At 46.9% G+C, this 15,917-nt stretch overlaps 2 protein-coding genes across 7 annotated transcripts in view; one reads left to right on the forward strand and one right to left on the reverse strand.

The window, feature by feature from the left end:
* Positions 1-13,769, reverse strand: part of NIPAL3 (NIPA like domain containing 3) — a 49,342-nt gene extending 35,573 nt beyond the window's left edge. For all 3 annotated transcript variants that reach the window (XM_032301703.1, XM_032301702.1, XM_032301704.1), the window contains exons 1-2: positions 13,624-13,769; positions 10,019-10,323 (exon numbers count right to left, since the gene is read on the reverse strand). In XM_032301703.1, coding sequence (XP_032157594.1) covers positions 10,019-10,111 — 93 coding nt within the window. In that variant the 5' untranslated portion in view covers positions 10,112-10,323; positions 13,624-13,769. The remainder of the gene's footprint in view (positions 1-10,018; positions 10,324-13,623) is intronic.
* Positions 13,770-13,909: 140 nt separating this feature from the next.
* Positions 13,910-15,917, forward strand: part of STPG1 (sperm tail PG-rich repeat containing 1) — a 49,965-nt gene continuing 47,957 nt past the window's right edge. For 3 of the 4 annotated variants that reach the window (XM_032301705.1, XM_032301707.1, XM_032301708.1), the window contains exon 1: positions 15,368-15,451. The gene's annotated coding sequence lies outside the window, so the exon portion shown is untranslated. Of the gene's footprint in view, positions 14,361-15,367; positions 15,452-15,917 lie in introns of those variants that run through there. The other variant, XM_032301706.1, reaches the window with a different exon arrangement.

Consider the following 15,917-nt stretch of genomic DNA (forward strand, 5'->3'; position numbering starts at 1 on the left):
CTTTAGTTTTTAAAAGATTTTATTTATCTGAGAGAGACAGAGTGAGAGAGCATGAATGTGAGCAGGGGGAGAGGCAGAGGGAGAAGGAGTGAGAGAATCTCAAGCAGACCCCACGATGAGTGCAGAGCCAAAGTGGGACTTGATCCCACAACCCTGAGATCATGACCTGAGCTGAAATCAACAGTTGGCCACTCAACCCACTGAGCCACCCAGGCGCCCTGAAGAGGTGCTTCTTATGGATGAGCAAAGAAAGTGGTGGATGGAATCTACTCCAGGTGAAGATGTCTCGAAGATTGTTGAAATGAAGCAAATGACTTGGAATATTACATAAACCTGGTTAATAAAGCAACAGAGGGTTTGAGAGGACTGACTACGATTTTGATAGAAGTTCTACTGTGGGTAAGAGGCTTTCAAACAGCATCACACGCTACAAAGAAATCCTTCATGCAAGGAAGAGTCAGTCAACGCAGCAAACTTCACTGCTGTCTTATTTCAAGAAACTGCCACGGCCCAACTTTCAGCACCCAACACCCTGATCAGTCGGCAGCCATCGACGTAGAGGCAAGACCCTCCACCAGCAAAAAGACTGTGACTTGCCGAAGCTCACATAGTGATTAGCATTTTTAAGCAATCAAGTATTTTGTATTTTTTTCTTTTGTGTTAAATAGACAAGTTTTCTAGTGTACCATTTTTTAAAAAGATTTTATTTATTTATTTGCGAGACAGAGCTAGAGCACTGTGAGCAGGGAGGGGGCAGAGGAGAGGATGTTCAAGCAGACTCGCAGCTGAGCACAGACACCCACACAGGGCTTGATCTCTGGATGCAAGAGATCATGACCTACTGAAAACAAGAGTCAGACACTCAACCCACTGAGGCAGTCAGGTGCCCCTCTAGCATACCATTTTAATTCTCTTATCATTTCCTTTATTATTTATTTTTGAGTTATTTTCTTAGGGATTGTGCTGAGGATTGTAATTACCATACTGAAGCATGTGATAAAGCATTTATAATTACATTTGTATGTACAAATACTATAATATTTGTTTTTGACATAGTATATAATTAAAATATATGTGTTGAGACACTTGGCTGGCTCAGTCAGTGGAGCATGTGACTCTTGATCTCAGGGTCATGAGTTCAAGCTCCATGTTGGACATGGAGCTTACTTAAAATTTCTTTTAAAGTAAAATATATATATTGCAATACAGTATAGGCAATGGTGTAGTAAAATTAACAAGATGTCAATTTCCTCAATCTTTTCTAGATAGGTTAAGCCAACATGGCTCTAAGTGAAAATTTATCAGCATAATTGATAGTGCCTTTCTGGTAAACTTCACAGAAATTGTTGAGAACATACCCCCCTCAAATATGTCATTTTGGCATAATCATTATTTTGAATTAAAGTTACTTAAGAAATAGCCAGTACAAAAAGGGTACTCTGAGACCCCTTTATCCATGAAAGCAGGAAGTAATTCTTCCATGTGAAAGGTACTTTCCCAATATGCACCAGGAGGAAGAGACACACCCTTATCACCAGAGATAGGGAATTTAGGGCCAAGAAGGCTATATAAACAAACCTAGTTACCACCTCATTAATTTACTACCCCAAGCCCAACCCCTTTGTCTTGTCAATTCTTCACAAATTTATAGTTTCTTTGTCTAAAAGGTATAAAAGCTGCCTGCTTTGGTCACTTCTTTGAGCATCATATCTTTGGCACTCCCATATGTATGAAATTAAATTTTTCTCCTGTGAATCTGTTGTATGTCAGTTTAATTATTAGGCCAGCCAAAGAATCTAGAGGGGAAGGGAACCTAGATTGTGAAAGCAAAACAAATCCTGTTGTAAATTAACAGGGGCACCTGGGTGGCTCAGTCAGTTAAGTGTGTGCCTTTGGCTCAGGTCATGATCCCCCCAGGGTTCTGGGATCAAATTCCCCATCAGGCTCCCTGTTCAGCGCGAAGCCAGCTTCTCCTCCCCGCTACTCTGCCTACTTGTGCTCTCTCTCTCTCTGTCAAATAAATAAATAAAATCTTTAAAACAAGAAAATAAATTAACTGTATACAGTACTTTGTTTTGAAGAAAAATAAGAGGCTCTCCTTGTATTGTTAGCTGATAAGTCAATAAAAATAATTTATCACTATGTGGGTTTTTTTTTTTAAAGATTTATTTATTTATTTATTTATTTATTTATTTATTTGACAGACAGAGATCACAAGTAGGCAGAGAGGCAGGCAGAGAGAGAGGAGGAAGCAGGCTCCCTGCTGAGCAGAGAGCCCGACGTGGGACTCGATCCCAGGACCCTGAGATCATGACCTGAGCCGAAGGCAGCGGCTTAACCCACTGAGCCACCCAGGCGCCCCGTGGGGTTTTTTTAAAGTAGGTTCCACACCAAGTACGGAGCCCAATATGGGGCTTTAACTCATGACCCTGAGATCAAGACCTGAGCTGAGATCAAGAGTTAGAAGCTTAACTGACTACGCCACCCAGACACCCCTGTCACAATGTGATTTTTAGCATATAATTTGGAAGAAGTTGAAAGAATTTAGGGATGAGCACTATAATAACATTCTTCCATCCCAGGTACTTATGTGAACGGGTTCTCAGGGCTTCTAGCTATAAAACCCAAAACCTACAACAGAACTGATGCTAAAATCTGTCTCATTCTAGCAATCAATAATATTCATCTTGACTATTGGGGAGAAAAAGTCCCTTTCAGATACTCATTCCTAATACAATATTATTTTATGCTTAACAATTATAATGAGACTTTATATTACATTCACCAATTGATTCTAAAGCTTCTGGATTGAGTCAGTACTTCTGAAACTGTGAAATAGAAAGCCTGAGGCCCAAAATGGCATCATTTCAGCCAGATCACCAAACTGGGGCTTCATACTTAACCTAATTGAAGTTCTAACCTCCTTCAGAAAGCTAATCTTTTTTTTTTTTTTTTAAAGATTTATTTATTTATTTATTTGACAGAGATCACAAGTAGGCAGAGAGCTAGGCAGAAAGAGAGAGAGGAATCAGGCTCCCCACCAGAGAGCCTGATGTGGGGCTTGATCCCAGGACCCTGGGATCATGACCTGAGCCAAAGGCAGAGGCATTAACCCACTGAGCCACTCAGGTGCCCCTCCATAAAGGTAATCTTAACTGATCAGTCAGGAATCTTCTGATCAGCACCAATAAGGTAATCTGTCACATGGGCCCTCCCTATCCCATTTGTCCCCAAAGGAAGGTCACTTCACTTGAAATAATTTTTTTCTCTGTTTATAACTTTGTCTTGCCTTTAAAAACTTGGGGCACCTGGGTGGCTCAGTTAGTTAAGTGTCCAACTCTTGATTTTGGCTCAGGTCATGATCTCAGGGTCATGAGATGGGGCCAGGCTCTGCACTCAGTGGGAAGTCTGCTTGAGTTCTTTCTCTGCCTCTGCCCCCTCCCCCACCCCCACCGGCACACACATGAGCTCTCTTTCTCAAATAAATAAACCTTTTTTTTAAAAGGTTTTATTTATTATTTATTCAACAGAGATCACAAGTAGGCAGAGAGGCAGGCAGAGAGAGGGGGAAGCAGGCTCCCTGCTGAGCAGAGAGCCTGATGTGGGGCTTGATCCCAGGACCCTGGGATCATGACCTGAGCCGAAGGCAGAGGCTTAACCCACTGAGCCACCCAGGCGCCCCTCAAATAAATAAACCTTTAAAAAAAAAACAAAAGGCCTCTTCTCTTTCTGCCACCGTTTGGAGCCCCCTTGCCCCGCAACTTGCTAGATGGGTTCCTGCCTGATTCATGTATCAGTTAGTAAAGCCAGTTAGAGCATCAAAATTACTTCGTGGAATTTTTGTTATTTCACAAACCCTATGTCAAAGAAAATATTAAAGAGTGAAATTTGATTGCATATTTTCCACTTTCTTTTTTTCAAGATATTTTATTTATTTATCAGAGAGAGAGTGAGAGAGTGAGTGAGCACAAGTAGGGGGAGCGGCAGGCAAAGGGAGAGGGAGAAGCAGGTTCCCTGCTGCACAGGGAGCCTGATGCAGGACTCGATCCCTGGATCCTGGGATCATGACCTGAGCTGAAGGCAGATGCTTAACTGACTGAGCCACCCAGGCACCCCTTTTCCATTCTTTCTTGTAGAGAAGTATGAGAAGTATGGTAGGTATCCATAGAATGTTGAAGTGTTAAAAGATAGACACTGTTTGGGGACAAAATTCTGTGGGGGAAACGTAAAGGAAATACAAAATTAAGGAGAAAAAGGAATGATGTAAAATTTCCAACTGCTAAAGAACTTTTTCAGAAGGTACGTATCAAGCGGGCTTTATATTCCAGGGACTATAAAAAAAAATTCTAGTAGGAAAATGTGCCAGAAATGACATACCTTGCAAATATAAACTTGTAACACCCATTTTAAGTCTTAGATGTCAATCAAAGAAATGAGTGAGGCTATACAAGGGGGTTTCTTTAGAGGGTCAAGTCTGAAGAGCCCAGAGGAAGCCCTTCACTAAGGGTGGCTCATTAAGGATACAGAGCAAGGACCTCAGGCTCATGGAGGCCAAGATCTGGGGACCAGGAGGAAGCTTGGCCCAGAGACTCAGTTTACCTACGCTGATGATAGAGAGTTGAAAGAGTTAACTGGCAGTGATGTTACAGGAACTGCGTCGGGCAGGTAGGAGACAAAAGGACTCTGGTTCTGGCTCCAACAATACCTCACAGCTGCCTTATTTCCTTTATAGGGGACAAAGGGGAGAAGGAAACAGGCTCCAGACCTTGGGCAGAAAGCTAAGCCCAGAACCCGTGCTGTTCAGAGGACACTGGGGGTCCCATAGCTACAATCAGCTTCAAAGGTGGGTGGGCTGGGAGATGGGCTTCACCTCCTCCGCCAGCTGGCATGACAGTGCCCCTTGCTCAGAGCTGGCGTGTGGCCTTCCTGAGGTCATCCGGGGAAAGCGCGGAGCTCGGGAACTGAACAATTACAGCGAACCGTCTGAAACTGCCACTGTTCAGCCATTGTGACCTATGAAAATGGTAGTTTCATTTGGTTCGTTCGACCCATAAACTGGCAGCCCCTGTTTTACCTTTACCCTAAGAGACCAAGCTGTCCTCTGCCCAGATGTGGATGAAATCCACAAGGCTGAGAGTGTGTTGTTAACGACTTGGTGGGGGGAGGTAGAGAGATAGAGAAGGGAAACCGGCGGCTGCCAACAAGCACCCAAGTCAATACTGTTTCGGGGAGGGGGGTGGGGAGGGCTGAAACCTAGAAATAAAAATTGTAAAGTTCACAAGGATAACCCACCTGAGCAGCAGAAAAACAAGGCTAAAAGGTTACTATGATAACAAAGCCTGGTGTTGCTGGAGTATTTTTATCTATACATTTGGTGTGGAAAGCCCTTTCCACGCCTTGCCTTTGGGTCATATCCAACCACTGAGGTGGGGACTATTATGAATCCTAATTTCTGCAGGCAGGTCAGAGGGACTTCACACACGAACAAAGGAAGGCCCGGAGACGTGCAAGAACTTGTGGGAGGGTTTCTGTGGCTCGAGGCCGGATTTCTAGTCTCCAGATGGTAATTACCCCTCTAGACCATCTCCCACTGTCTTGTCTCAGGTGTCCTTCAAAGGTGGTAAAGTGAATTAGGGAAAAAATAAATAAATAACCCTGCCTCCTAAGTGCTACATTCCCACTAGTGACATGGGCAGCTGAGGTTTCCTTTAAAGGTCATTTCCACCAGCATGTTCATTTCCGTGCCTAATAAGGGGCCACGGACAGACATGGTTAGTAACAGCGCGATATAATTAAGTGTCCTTTCATCCAGGCATTTCAAAGGGCTTTGGCAACGTTAATTATGCCCCAAGCCCTTGTGAAGTGGTGCTTGGTTCCATTCTATGAGCATTTAAAGTCAAGCAAAGGCGATGCCACAGGCCCAGGGGTTACACACTTTGAACATATACCTATTAGCAGCCCTCAAGTGTCTGGCGAAAGAGTTGGGGTGTGCGGGTCTCCTGACATGAAACTCTTCCTCTGGAGCTCAGAGCTTGAAAACTGTAAAATGGGGGTGTCTGGGTCTGCTGGCAGGGAGGGAAGTGTGGGGAGATACTTGGGTGGCTTCTGCCTCTGGACAAGTCACCGTGTTCCTCTTCTGCAGAGAGATAACAGAAATTATCTGAATTGGTTTAAGTGCCAACAAGTGCACGTACATGGACAGCTAACCCGGAGCAGGGATCTGATCCCAGACTCAGGGACTCTGTCCCAGACCGAAACAAGGGTTCCCCACAGCGGGGCAGCTTGTGAGAATCGTCTGGTGCTGGCCGTATCAAGAGCGGGCCGTATCAAGTCACTTCTCTCTCTGCTTCCACTTCCCTGTGTAGACAGGGAAGACCAGCAGTTCTGGGCTGGGGTCCAGCCGCTGCCACTTACTGCTGTGTGACTTCAGTGGAATCACTACATTTCTCTGAGCCTCAGCTGCCCCTCTGAGAAGTGGAGTAGCAGTAAACTCTCATGGGATTATCACATGAAATAAGGCACAGGTTGAAAGACCACCCAGCGCATGAAAAATACTGACACAATTCTAGTTTGTTACTATTATTTTTACAATTTTCCTTCGTATTATCATTATTATTAGCAACAGCTCTAAAGACCCTTCTGGCTCCAAGAATTGCTTTTTTATCAGCTATAACTCTGGGAAAGAACAGTTTCCAGAAAAGGAACAGAGGTCACAGAGGCAGGAACCCTTGCTTGATCAGTGGTATCTGAGTGAAACCAGCTCAGATCTCCCATTCTAACACCTGCTTTCCATCTGCCAACAAGAACCTCTATTTAAATATCACGGTGATAAGACCAGTCATCACTTGCTATTTAAACTGACCTCCCACAATCCCTTGGGCTTGAAACTAACAAGAGTTAAGTATAAATTGCGGGTTTTTGGCTTGTTCTGAAGGTTACTCACGTTCAAATACAAGAGATGCATTAGTCTGGCTAAACTAGGTCCTGCTACCCTACCCTTTCACCTGGCTTCAGGCCAGCTTCCTGACGCTGACGTTCTCCAGCAGGGGAGGCATTAGCTTCCCCAAGATTGTCATTTCAACACTTAATAATTGACATCAGAAAGAAAAGGGACCTTGCAGAGTAGCTGGCACAATGCGGGCAGCGGGGAGTGGTGGATAAAAGCAAGGGCCTTGGCAATACACAGATTCATTTCGAATCCTAGCTTTACTACCTACTGACTGTGTGGCCTTGGGTAAGTTAATTAACCTCTCTGTGCCAGTTTCCCTATATGTGAAATGGGGTTTTAATAGTACCTACCTTATGGGGCTCTGTGGGGATCAGCACAGTCCCTGCCATATAGTAAACACTAAAACCAATGTTCACTGCCACTATGATCGTGACGATTACTATAGTAATTGGAATTGGCTAAGGAAGCATGATAGAGAGGACCTATATTTTCCTCCCAGGAAAACTGCCAAATCTGGAGTTAGAGCTGGAAGGATAGGTAGGATTTCTATGGGGGATGGAGCGGGCAGCTTTGGGTTCCTTCATCTGTACATTCGGGTCATCCTCCAAGCACCCCTGTAGGATGGATTTAAAACCGACCTGCAGAAGAGCTGCACGACTTTCCCCCAAGTGATACTGATAGAAAGCGAGAAAGCTGGGATTTGAAGCAAGCAAGCTCTGATTCTAAAGGCCATGTTCTACCTTTGTATCAAATTCTGTCCTGGAGGGTAAGGTACTGACAGAATTAGCTCCCCCCACCTCCCTCCTAGACTGTAAACCCCTTCCAGGAAGAGATATCTCAATTATTTATACAGGCCCCCTCCCCCCCAGGCCTCGCAGGCATAGACAGCAGATGCTCAGCTGAAATGCCTATTTGCTGAATGGAAGAAACTGAGGCCTGACTGTTCCAGACTGAGACCAAGCCTCCAGGGTCAGGAACCTCAGATGATGCTGCCTCCTGGCCTCTCTTTTACAAATTCCCCCCTCCACACCCCCTACCCCCACCCCAACAACCAGGACAGACAGCAGGGCTGCCATGCAAGGCCAAGGGCTTGCTCCTGACTCAAGCCCAGTGATGGAGTCGGACTTGGGCCTGCTAATGTTTTCCTTGCCCCAAAGACAGACGATCTGGGGTCAGCCTGCTCAGCTGACCACAGATTGGTATGACCACCTCCCACTGAGAGCCAGCCAGCCAGAGAGAGAGAGAGACAGACAGACAGACAGACAGACACACACACACACACACAGAGAGAGAGACACACACACACACAGACACAGAGACAGACAAGACACACACACACACACACACACACACACACACACGGAGCCCCCATAAAATGTTAGCTGTGTGACTCCACCCCCCTGCCCACCACAGATTGGACCAGGGTGGCCACCTGACTCGAGCTGGCCAATCAGGTCTTCCCTCTTTCCAGGGTTGGGTGATCACCCCAGTCGTTCCAAACCTCCACGGCCCTTCCTACCTCTGGCTCCAGAAGCTACCTTGTAGTCTTACAATAGTTTTCTCTTTTGCGTCACTGCCTCTGAAATAGGTTTTTATTCCTTGCAACCAAAATAGCCACAACAAAATTGAGGAGGAGGAGGAAGACAACTTCCCCAGGCAGAATTAACTACACCTTTCTCTGCTTCAGGTACCTTCATCTCCTCCTTGTAACAGCAGGCACTCCTGCCTCCTGCATGGGCTAGGTGCTGTTTCACTGATCCACATGACTGGAGGGATGGGGGATGGAGGCAGGCATTCCTACCAGCAGTCTACCCGTAACAGAAGCTCTGAGGGGCTAAGCCATATGTCCAATGACTCTTAGCCAGGAAGGAGCAGAGTAGGGTTGCAACCCAGGCCTTCTTCCCTTTATCCCTCCCTGGAACTTCAGTTTGCTCCTAACTTTGCCCATGTGCCTGCCTCCCACCTCAATTTTTTTTTTTTTTCTTTTTAAAGATTTGTTTGAGAGAGAGAGAGAGTGCAGCGGGGAAGAGCAGAGGCAGAGGGAGAGGGAGAGAGTCTGAAGGGGACTCCGCTGAGTGCAGAGCCCAAGGCAGGGGCTGATCTCACAACCCTGAGATCAGAACCTGAGCAGAAACCGAGAGTCAGAAGCTTCACGGACTTACGCAACCCAGGTGCCCTCTCCCACCTCAATTTTTCAGCTTGTTGGTAAAGTCACCATGATTGATTTATCTCTGCTCTGGCAGGGAGGTATTTCTGTAATGAGTAATAATGGAATTAATGTGTAATTTTTATGGAAACTTAATAGACGTCTCATCTGGTAGAGTGTTCAGTGATTTCTGAGATATTTTATTTGTCTGTCTGGCATCCATTCTTCACAGAACCAACGGTCTCAACTGTATATTCTTGGGTTCTGCATGCGTGATGCTCTGGTATTTGTAGCCTCCCTCACCAGCACCAGACCACCTCTCCCAGGGCTGGCCAGTTCTTAGAGAGAGCAAAGGAGCGGCCCTGCTGCACTGTTCCCAGCCACCCCAGATTAGAAACAGCTTCAACAGCCAGCAACAGGGAATCTGTCCAGAAAATTTTGATATGGCAACTCAACAAATTATTGGGCAACCATTCAAAAAGTATGTGTTAAATCACTATGACTCAATGACATGGGGTAATAGCCCACACACAGGCTTAAGTGAAACCACCGAGACTTTCTGTACAGTCTGATCCTAAATGTTTAACACCAAAAAAAGACAGGAAGTAAATATCCTGAAATATGAACAAAGCTTGTCTCCAAGTAATAGAGTAAGTGAATCTTCTAAGCGGGAATGCATTCCTTTAACAATGTTTCTCTACCTTTCCATTTTGATGTCTTTCTCTAACCCCCTATTTTTATGTATTTCCACAAGCATTTCTTTTCCCTGGATTACACGTTCTCCTACCCGTGGGGTGGGGGGCAGCTGCCTGTTTCTGCCAGTGACAGGCACACAGACCTTGGACATGTCTGTTAGCCAGGGCTGTACTGTGTTACTTTCTGGTTAGAAAAACACAACATTGCAAAACCACAAAAACGCTTGCCTTGTAGGAGAAGGAAAGCTCGGTGAGCGGGTGCGCGCTGCTTGTGGGTGGCAGCTGGCGCAGCTGCAGGGCCGCGCCGTGGGCTCGGTCCATGGTGTCCTACAGCCACATTCCCTGGGCCCAGCCTGGGAGCCGGAGCTGCTGCTGCTACGCGGGGCCAACCCTGGAGACCATCTTCCCCGGCGGGTTCACCTCCTCTCACCAGCCATGGGAGGGCGGACAGCTTCTCTCTCACCTCCACGCAGAGAGGTGCCAAGTTCGGTCGCTCCCAAGCAGACAGTGTGATTCCTTGTCCAGGTGGTGCTCTAGGGAGGTGGGGAGGAGCATTAAAAATGCATGTACAGTGAGACATAGAGCCCAGCTTTGCTACCCGAGGAGGAAACACTATGGGCACAAAACACAACCTATCATGAGAAGTGAAACCATTAAAAAAACGGTATCAGGCCTTTGGCTCCCTTAATAAAGATGTGGTTCATCTGCCTCAGAACCTTTTCTCCTGGCCCATAAAAGTCAACTTTTCTTTTTCTCCTCTGCTTCTTTCCTCCCATCACATCCTAATTTAAATCCTCCCTTGTCCATTGGCTCCCCTACACATAAGCGGTGGACTACTGAACTTGTCTACCTCTCTAGGACTCCAAAAAAATATCCCAATGCCACAAAAAAGGAAACATCTGTGTTCTAACTTAGGGAAAGAAAAAATGAGAAGAAAAGCTATCTCTGTGGATGACAGAAGAACTAAGCTACTACCAATGGTCAGCTGAGCATAGGTGAGGTAACACTGGGCCCCCCGGGAGAAGATCTGTGTGACCAGATCACATCAGCTCTGGGAAACTCAGGTGCCTCACTGTGAAGTGGGGGTAATAATGTGGCCTCAAGTAAAATCGGGGATGATAGTAATTTGGACCATTGTTGTAAATTTCATCAGGGGGATATTTTCAGCACAGGTCAAGTTCTTCTAAAATAAGGAAGAAAGATGAAGCATATATTCCTAGGGTTCTGGGAGGCACGGCCAGAGAACCTTACCATGGTGCTAAATGTTTCTTTGAGGTCCTCGTATGGTAAAAAGAAAAAAAAAATCCATACAAATTTGGATTCTACTACAAAGTCTATGGTTTTTTTTTTTTTCCCTTCTGTGGGGGCTTGAACTTACCACCCTGAGATTAAGACCTGAGCTGAGATTAAGTGTCAGATGGTTAACTGACTGAGCCCCCCAGATACCCCTCGATGTTTATTTTAATATAAAAATGTTATAGCTTTTGATCTGTCATATGCTACCTGTTTGCCTTGGCCAAGTTTAACTTTCCAGGCAGTTTTCTCTGCTGAAAATACAGATAATAACACTTCTACCACCCCCCCCCCAACCACAGGGTTGTTGTGAGAATTTGATGAAATAATGCAAGTATAATGCATGCACAGCAATGGCCAAATGAATGGCAGCTGTTATTAGTATTAATTTTATTCCTACCAGATTAATTATTGAATTGACCCACAGATCTTCCTTTCTTTCATGTAACCATGCAACAAATATTTATGTAGGACTTACTATGTGCCAAACAGATACAGCCTCTGCTATGCCCCCACGGCTTCAGAAAGTTGCCTTCTGTGTCTTGCAACTTCCAGTTCCTTCTGTTATCTAGCTCTACCCACAGGAATGCTGGTTCCTGGTGTGAACAGCACAGTCATATGTCACAGGGCTAACACTGTGTCCAGCATCTAGGAGACACTGGATGTAGGGCTTAGCACTGGGGCAGCCACAAAGACTATTTGGCTCAAGTCTCACTTTGTTGAAGAACCTCAAAATTCAATGATTGCTGCTGCCTCCAGATGTGATTATACATTCAGTATATATTCCATACCTTAATTACATATATACACATATACATATGGTGTGTGTGTGTGTATGTGTGTGTATGCATATATATGTATATATATACATATCTATTTAGGTGTGTATATATATACACACACACAGTATATACAAGGTATACTCATCAGATAATTTCATAACTGGTATTCCAGAACCAGGCCTCCCTGTGAAGACCAATGAATACTTGCAACCTTGTGAAAAGCATAATTATTCTTCACTATACTTCCTTGTGTGGGTGAAAAGCATGACTGTGTTAAATTTAGGTATTTTAATGTTTTGAATATAGCAGCCTTAGGAAGGAAGAATGGCCCAGGGAGAGACCTCAGAGAGACCCTTGCAGGTCTTCAAGCTGGCCTAGATCTGAAGGGGGCACTGCAGCCTGAACTGGAAAGATGTCTCCTGAATCCCCTGTTCAACGGCAGCTTGCCAAGGCCCAGCCCAGAGCCCAGCATGGTGACCTCCATACACACCTACTGACTGGCTAAAGGCAGGCCTGTGGAGCACCTGGGGTAGCTCCCAGTCCAGAATGGAATGGCTTACTCAGGCCTAATCAACCACAACTTTGGAGATCCCACAGCTGTAACCAGCTCCGCCCACAGGATGTCAGAGAAAGCAAACAGGCCTTGAGGACATGCCAATCGGGTGTTGGAAACATGGGCCTCCTAACCTTCTTTGGACCAGCTGCTCTGTTCAGGTGGGTTTCTGTTTTTGCTTTTGTTTGTGAAGTTGTTGCTGTCATTCAAGTCCCTTCTAAAAAGCAGATTCCCTCTTTGCCTGAGGGCCAAGGCCTCTGAGGCATCCCCTGCAAAGTCAGGAGGCTTTCCCTCAGCTAGGTAGGAGTTAGGACAAAAAGCTCTGGAGGAACCCTTTGCAAGTTGCTCTCCCTTTAAGGTGCACATTGTTTACCTAGTGAATCTCTTTTTCTGCCTTCAGAGCACTTTTCCAGCACTAGCATATGCCCAGGAGGCAAGTGGCCAACTCTGTGTTCCCAGCGACCCCTTAACGCTGAGGCCCTCACAGCCAGCAGTAAGCACAGGGTCATTGACTCAAAAATGTAAAGATAATTCTAGGTGCTTGCTACCATTCCATTCCCCCCGACCTTATCTCAATGAATTATTTCACCAACCCACAGAGCAGGCTGGACAGATTGAGAGGACCACAGCTCATAGCTGCTGAGAGTAGTATATTAGAATTTGGCTCTATCTGGAAAAAAAAAATCAATAAAACACGCCCTTTTCCACCACCTGACGATTCAGCATCTGGCTGGTACTGAGTGCCATTTACAAAGCCCTTTCCCTTTCCTGGGCTTTGGCTCACTAAAGGGTTACACTCCTCCCCTACCATTGAGCTGGAAACTATAACTTCCAGCAGCCAGTGTAGATCAAGAATTCCTCCCCGTATCCCACCTGCTAACTCCACCATCTGCTATTGCCAGGAAGCCCGAGCCGGCGTGTAGAGGAATAATTTTGGCAAAGTTACTGCATTTCACTTCCTGATTTGGTAAAGCCTGCCATCATCTATATTAAGGCAAACCTATGTCCCCCTCCCTTCGCTAAAATGGGGGGGGGGGAACCATTCCAAGGCAGCGAGACCCAGACCCGCAAGGCAGGTGACAGCAAGAAGGAAGGGTATTAGTACTAGGGGGCGTTAGATGATTCCAAATGCATTACCTTTCCTGAAAACAAAAAACAAAGGCTGATTTCAAGTCCCCCCTGCCTCAGGCTTAATCACTACTCACCGGGGCGGCGTCTCCTCTGAGGCCCACCTATCCCAGGTTTCTGAGAAACGACTTAGACTCTCCACACCACCCGGAGGTACAGTCTCCTTAATTCCTTCCCCAACTCAGGAGCTGCCTGGGTGCTGCAGTGTTTTGCTTTCAAAGGCCACGATCTGATTTGCCAGGCCGCCTGCCGGTCAGAAGCTCGCGGGGACTTCTTGCAGGCGAGTGGCTGCGAGGAGGGAGGTGGGCGGGACATCCCCCGGCAATTGGCTGCGCCGCAAAGCTTGCTTGAGGCGTAGGGGGAGCGACTTGGGGAGGCGGCCCCAGTCTTGAGCTTTGCTCTCACCTGGAGGGGGCCCCTCTAGAGGCCGCGCCAAGGACGTTGGAACAAACCCCTCTCTCCCTCTCCACCTGTGCGGGGTGCTGGGGTGACTGCTCACCTCCCCTGCCCGACAGGTGGGCAGCTTGCCAGGAGACCGACCTTCCAGTTCTCAGCGCCACCTCCCGGGCTTTGCTCCTGCTGTTCCTCCACCTTACACTCTCCGCGTGCCTTCAGATCCTTCACGACCCTCAAGACCCGGCTCCCACAAAGCCGTCTCAGTACTCGGGGTATATACAGTGTCCTTGCGGGCGCTCCCCTAACACCTGTTGACTGCGCTATGTACCAACCCTCCCAGCGCGTCCGCCGCTCCGCAATGCCCAAGGTCCTAGCACTGCGTGAATGCTTCCCTAACGTACAACGTATACAGTAAGCAGTAAGTGTAATCAACACGTGCATGGAGCTTACACCTTTTCACTTACACGCATCTCATTTCAGATCCTCGCAGGAACCCCCTGAGTGAGACTTTGAGCTCATGCCCATTTTACAGATGAGGAAAGGGCATTCGGGCCCAGACCCCAAGGAGGAGAAAGAGCCAGTTTGGGTTCAGATCTGGAGGCAGAGAGAGCTCAGAGGGAACACCAGAGAGCAGAACGAGGTTGGCATTTCGTAGGAACCTCCCAAAGAACAGCGTGGCCGGTGCAAGATTTTTCTGGGGCGTGGGTAGTAGGAGCTGCCATCAGCAGACCTGGCTAGGGACAGAGGTTTGGATTCACCCTAAATTTAAAGGGGAGCCATTGCGGGTTCTGCACTGGGGAGTGACAAGAGCACTGTGACTGCTCTGAAGCTTGCAAAGAGGGGCTCAAGGAACACTGTATGTCTGTTTTTGTATCGTTGCCCGTATCAGTTTTTTTTTTTTTTCTTTTACTATTGTACACAGGGCTTGGATGAATGTTAGTTGTTGTCTTCTTCTTCTTTTTAAAAAATATTTTATGTATTTATTTGAAACGAGAGAGCAGGAGAGCACAAGCAGTGAGAGTGGCAGAAGGAAAGGGAGAAGCAGGCTCCCCACTGAGCAGGGAGCCTGATGTGAGTCTGGATCCCAGGACTCTGGGATCACGACCTGAGCCAAAGGCAGTTAGTTCTTAATCAACTGAGCCACCCAGGCGCCCTAATCGTAGTCTTCTAACTAGGATTTCCGGGTAGGCAAAATTCTAAGGCTCTTGGTCTATAGCGAGATATTTGAGGGGTCATTTAGATGACCCCCTATTAGGTTTCCCCACTAGTTGTGATGTAATTAACCCAAACCCTAACATTCTAGCGGTTTCCCTAAGGTTTTGTTTTGTTTTTTTTTTTTGAAACACCTCTAATGATTGGCCAACAACTTTTCACGCTAAAGAAACAGAAGAAACCATTGGCTGATTACTCAGGAGGCAGCCTAAAGGAGGACTCTAGAATGTTAGGCCTGTGGTTGCCATAGCAACGGGGAGGCTGTAGCCCAGATTCAGCCCAGGGAGACCCAAGGAGGTAGGAGGCAGTTCCTGTCTGGGAACCGGTGGGGTGGGAGGGTTGTTGGGGGGGGGGGGCGGGGAGGATCTGCTAGGTGCGTGTTTGTTGGTGCCCCAGGGTGGGAAGAAGCCACAGTCCGGAGGTGCTCCTCCTTGATGGTGTGCCCTCCAAGGCCCCGCCCCCCCAAAAGGTGTGCTGATAATCACGGGGTGCCCTCCCTCCACGGGGCTCCTGCAAGGGACGTGGGCCTCTGACTCCCTTCTGCCTCTGTGAGCGTGCAAACAAATGGGGTAGCGGGGCAGTGGGTGGATGGAAAAAGAGCTGAGTTCTAATCCCAGGTCCGCTCCGGCTCCCTGGACGTCCCTCAGCAAAATGCTCCCCGCTCTGGGCCGCAGCATATCCATCCCTAAGATGAAAGGGTAAGATTGGAATTTAGTGGTCATTAGCCGACTGTAAAGCTCCTTCCTGCTCTTTGAATGCTTTC

This window comes from Mustela erminea, chromosome 10 (assembly GCF_009829155.1).
Source record: "Mustela erminea isolate mMusErm1 chromosome 10, mMusErm1.Pri, whole genome shotgun sequence".
Taxonomy (NCBI): Eukaryota; Metazoa; Chordata; class Mammalia; order Carnivora; family Mustelidae; genus Mustela; species Mustela erminea.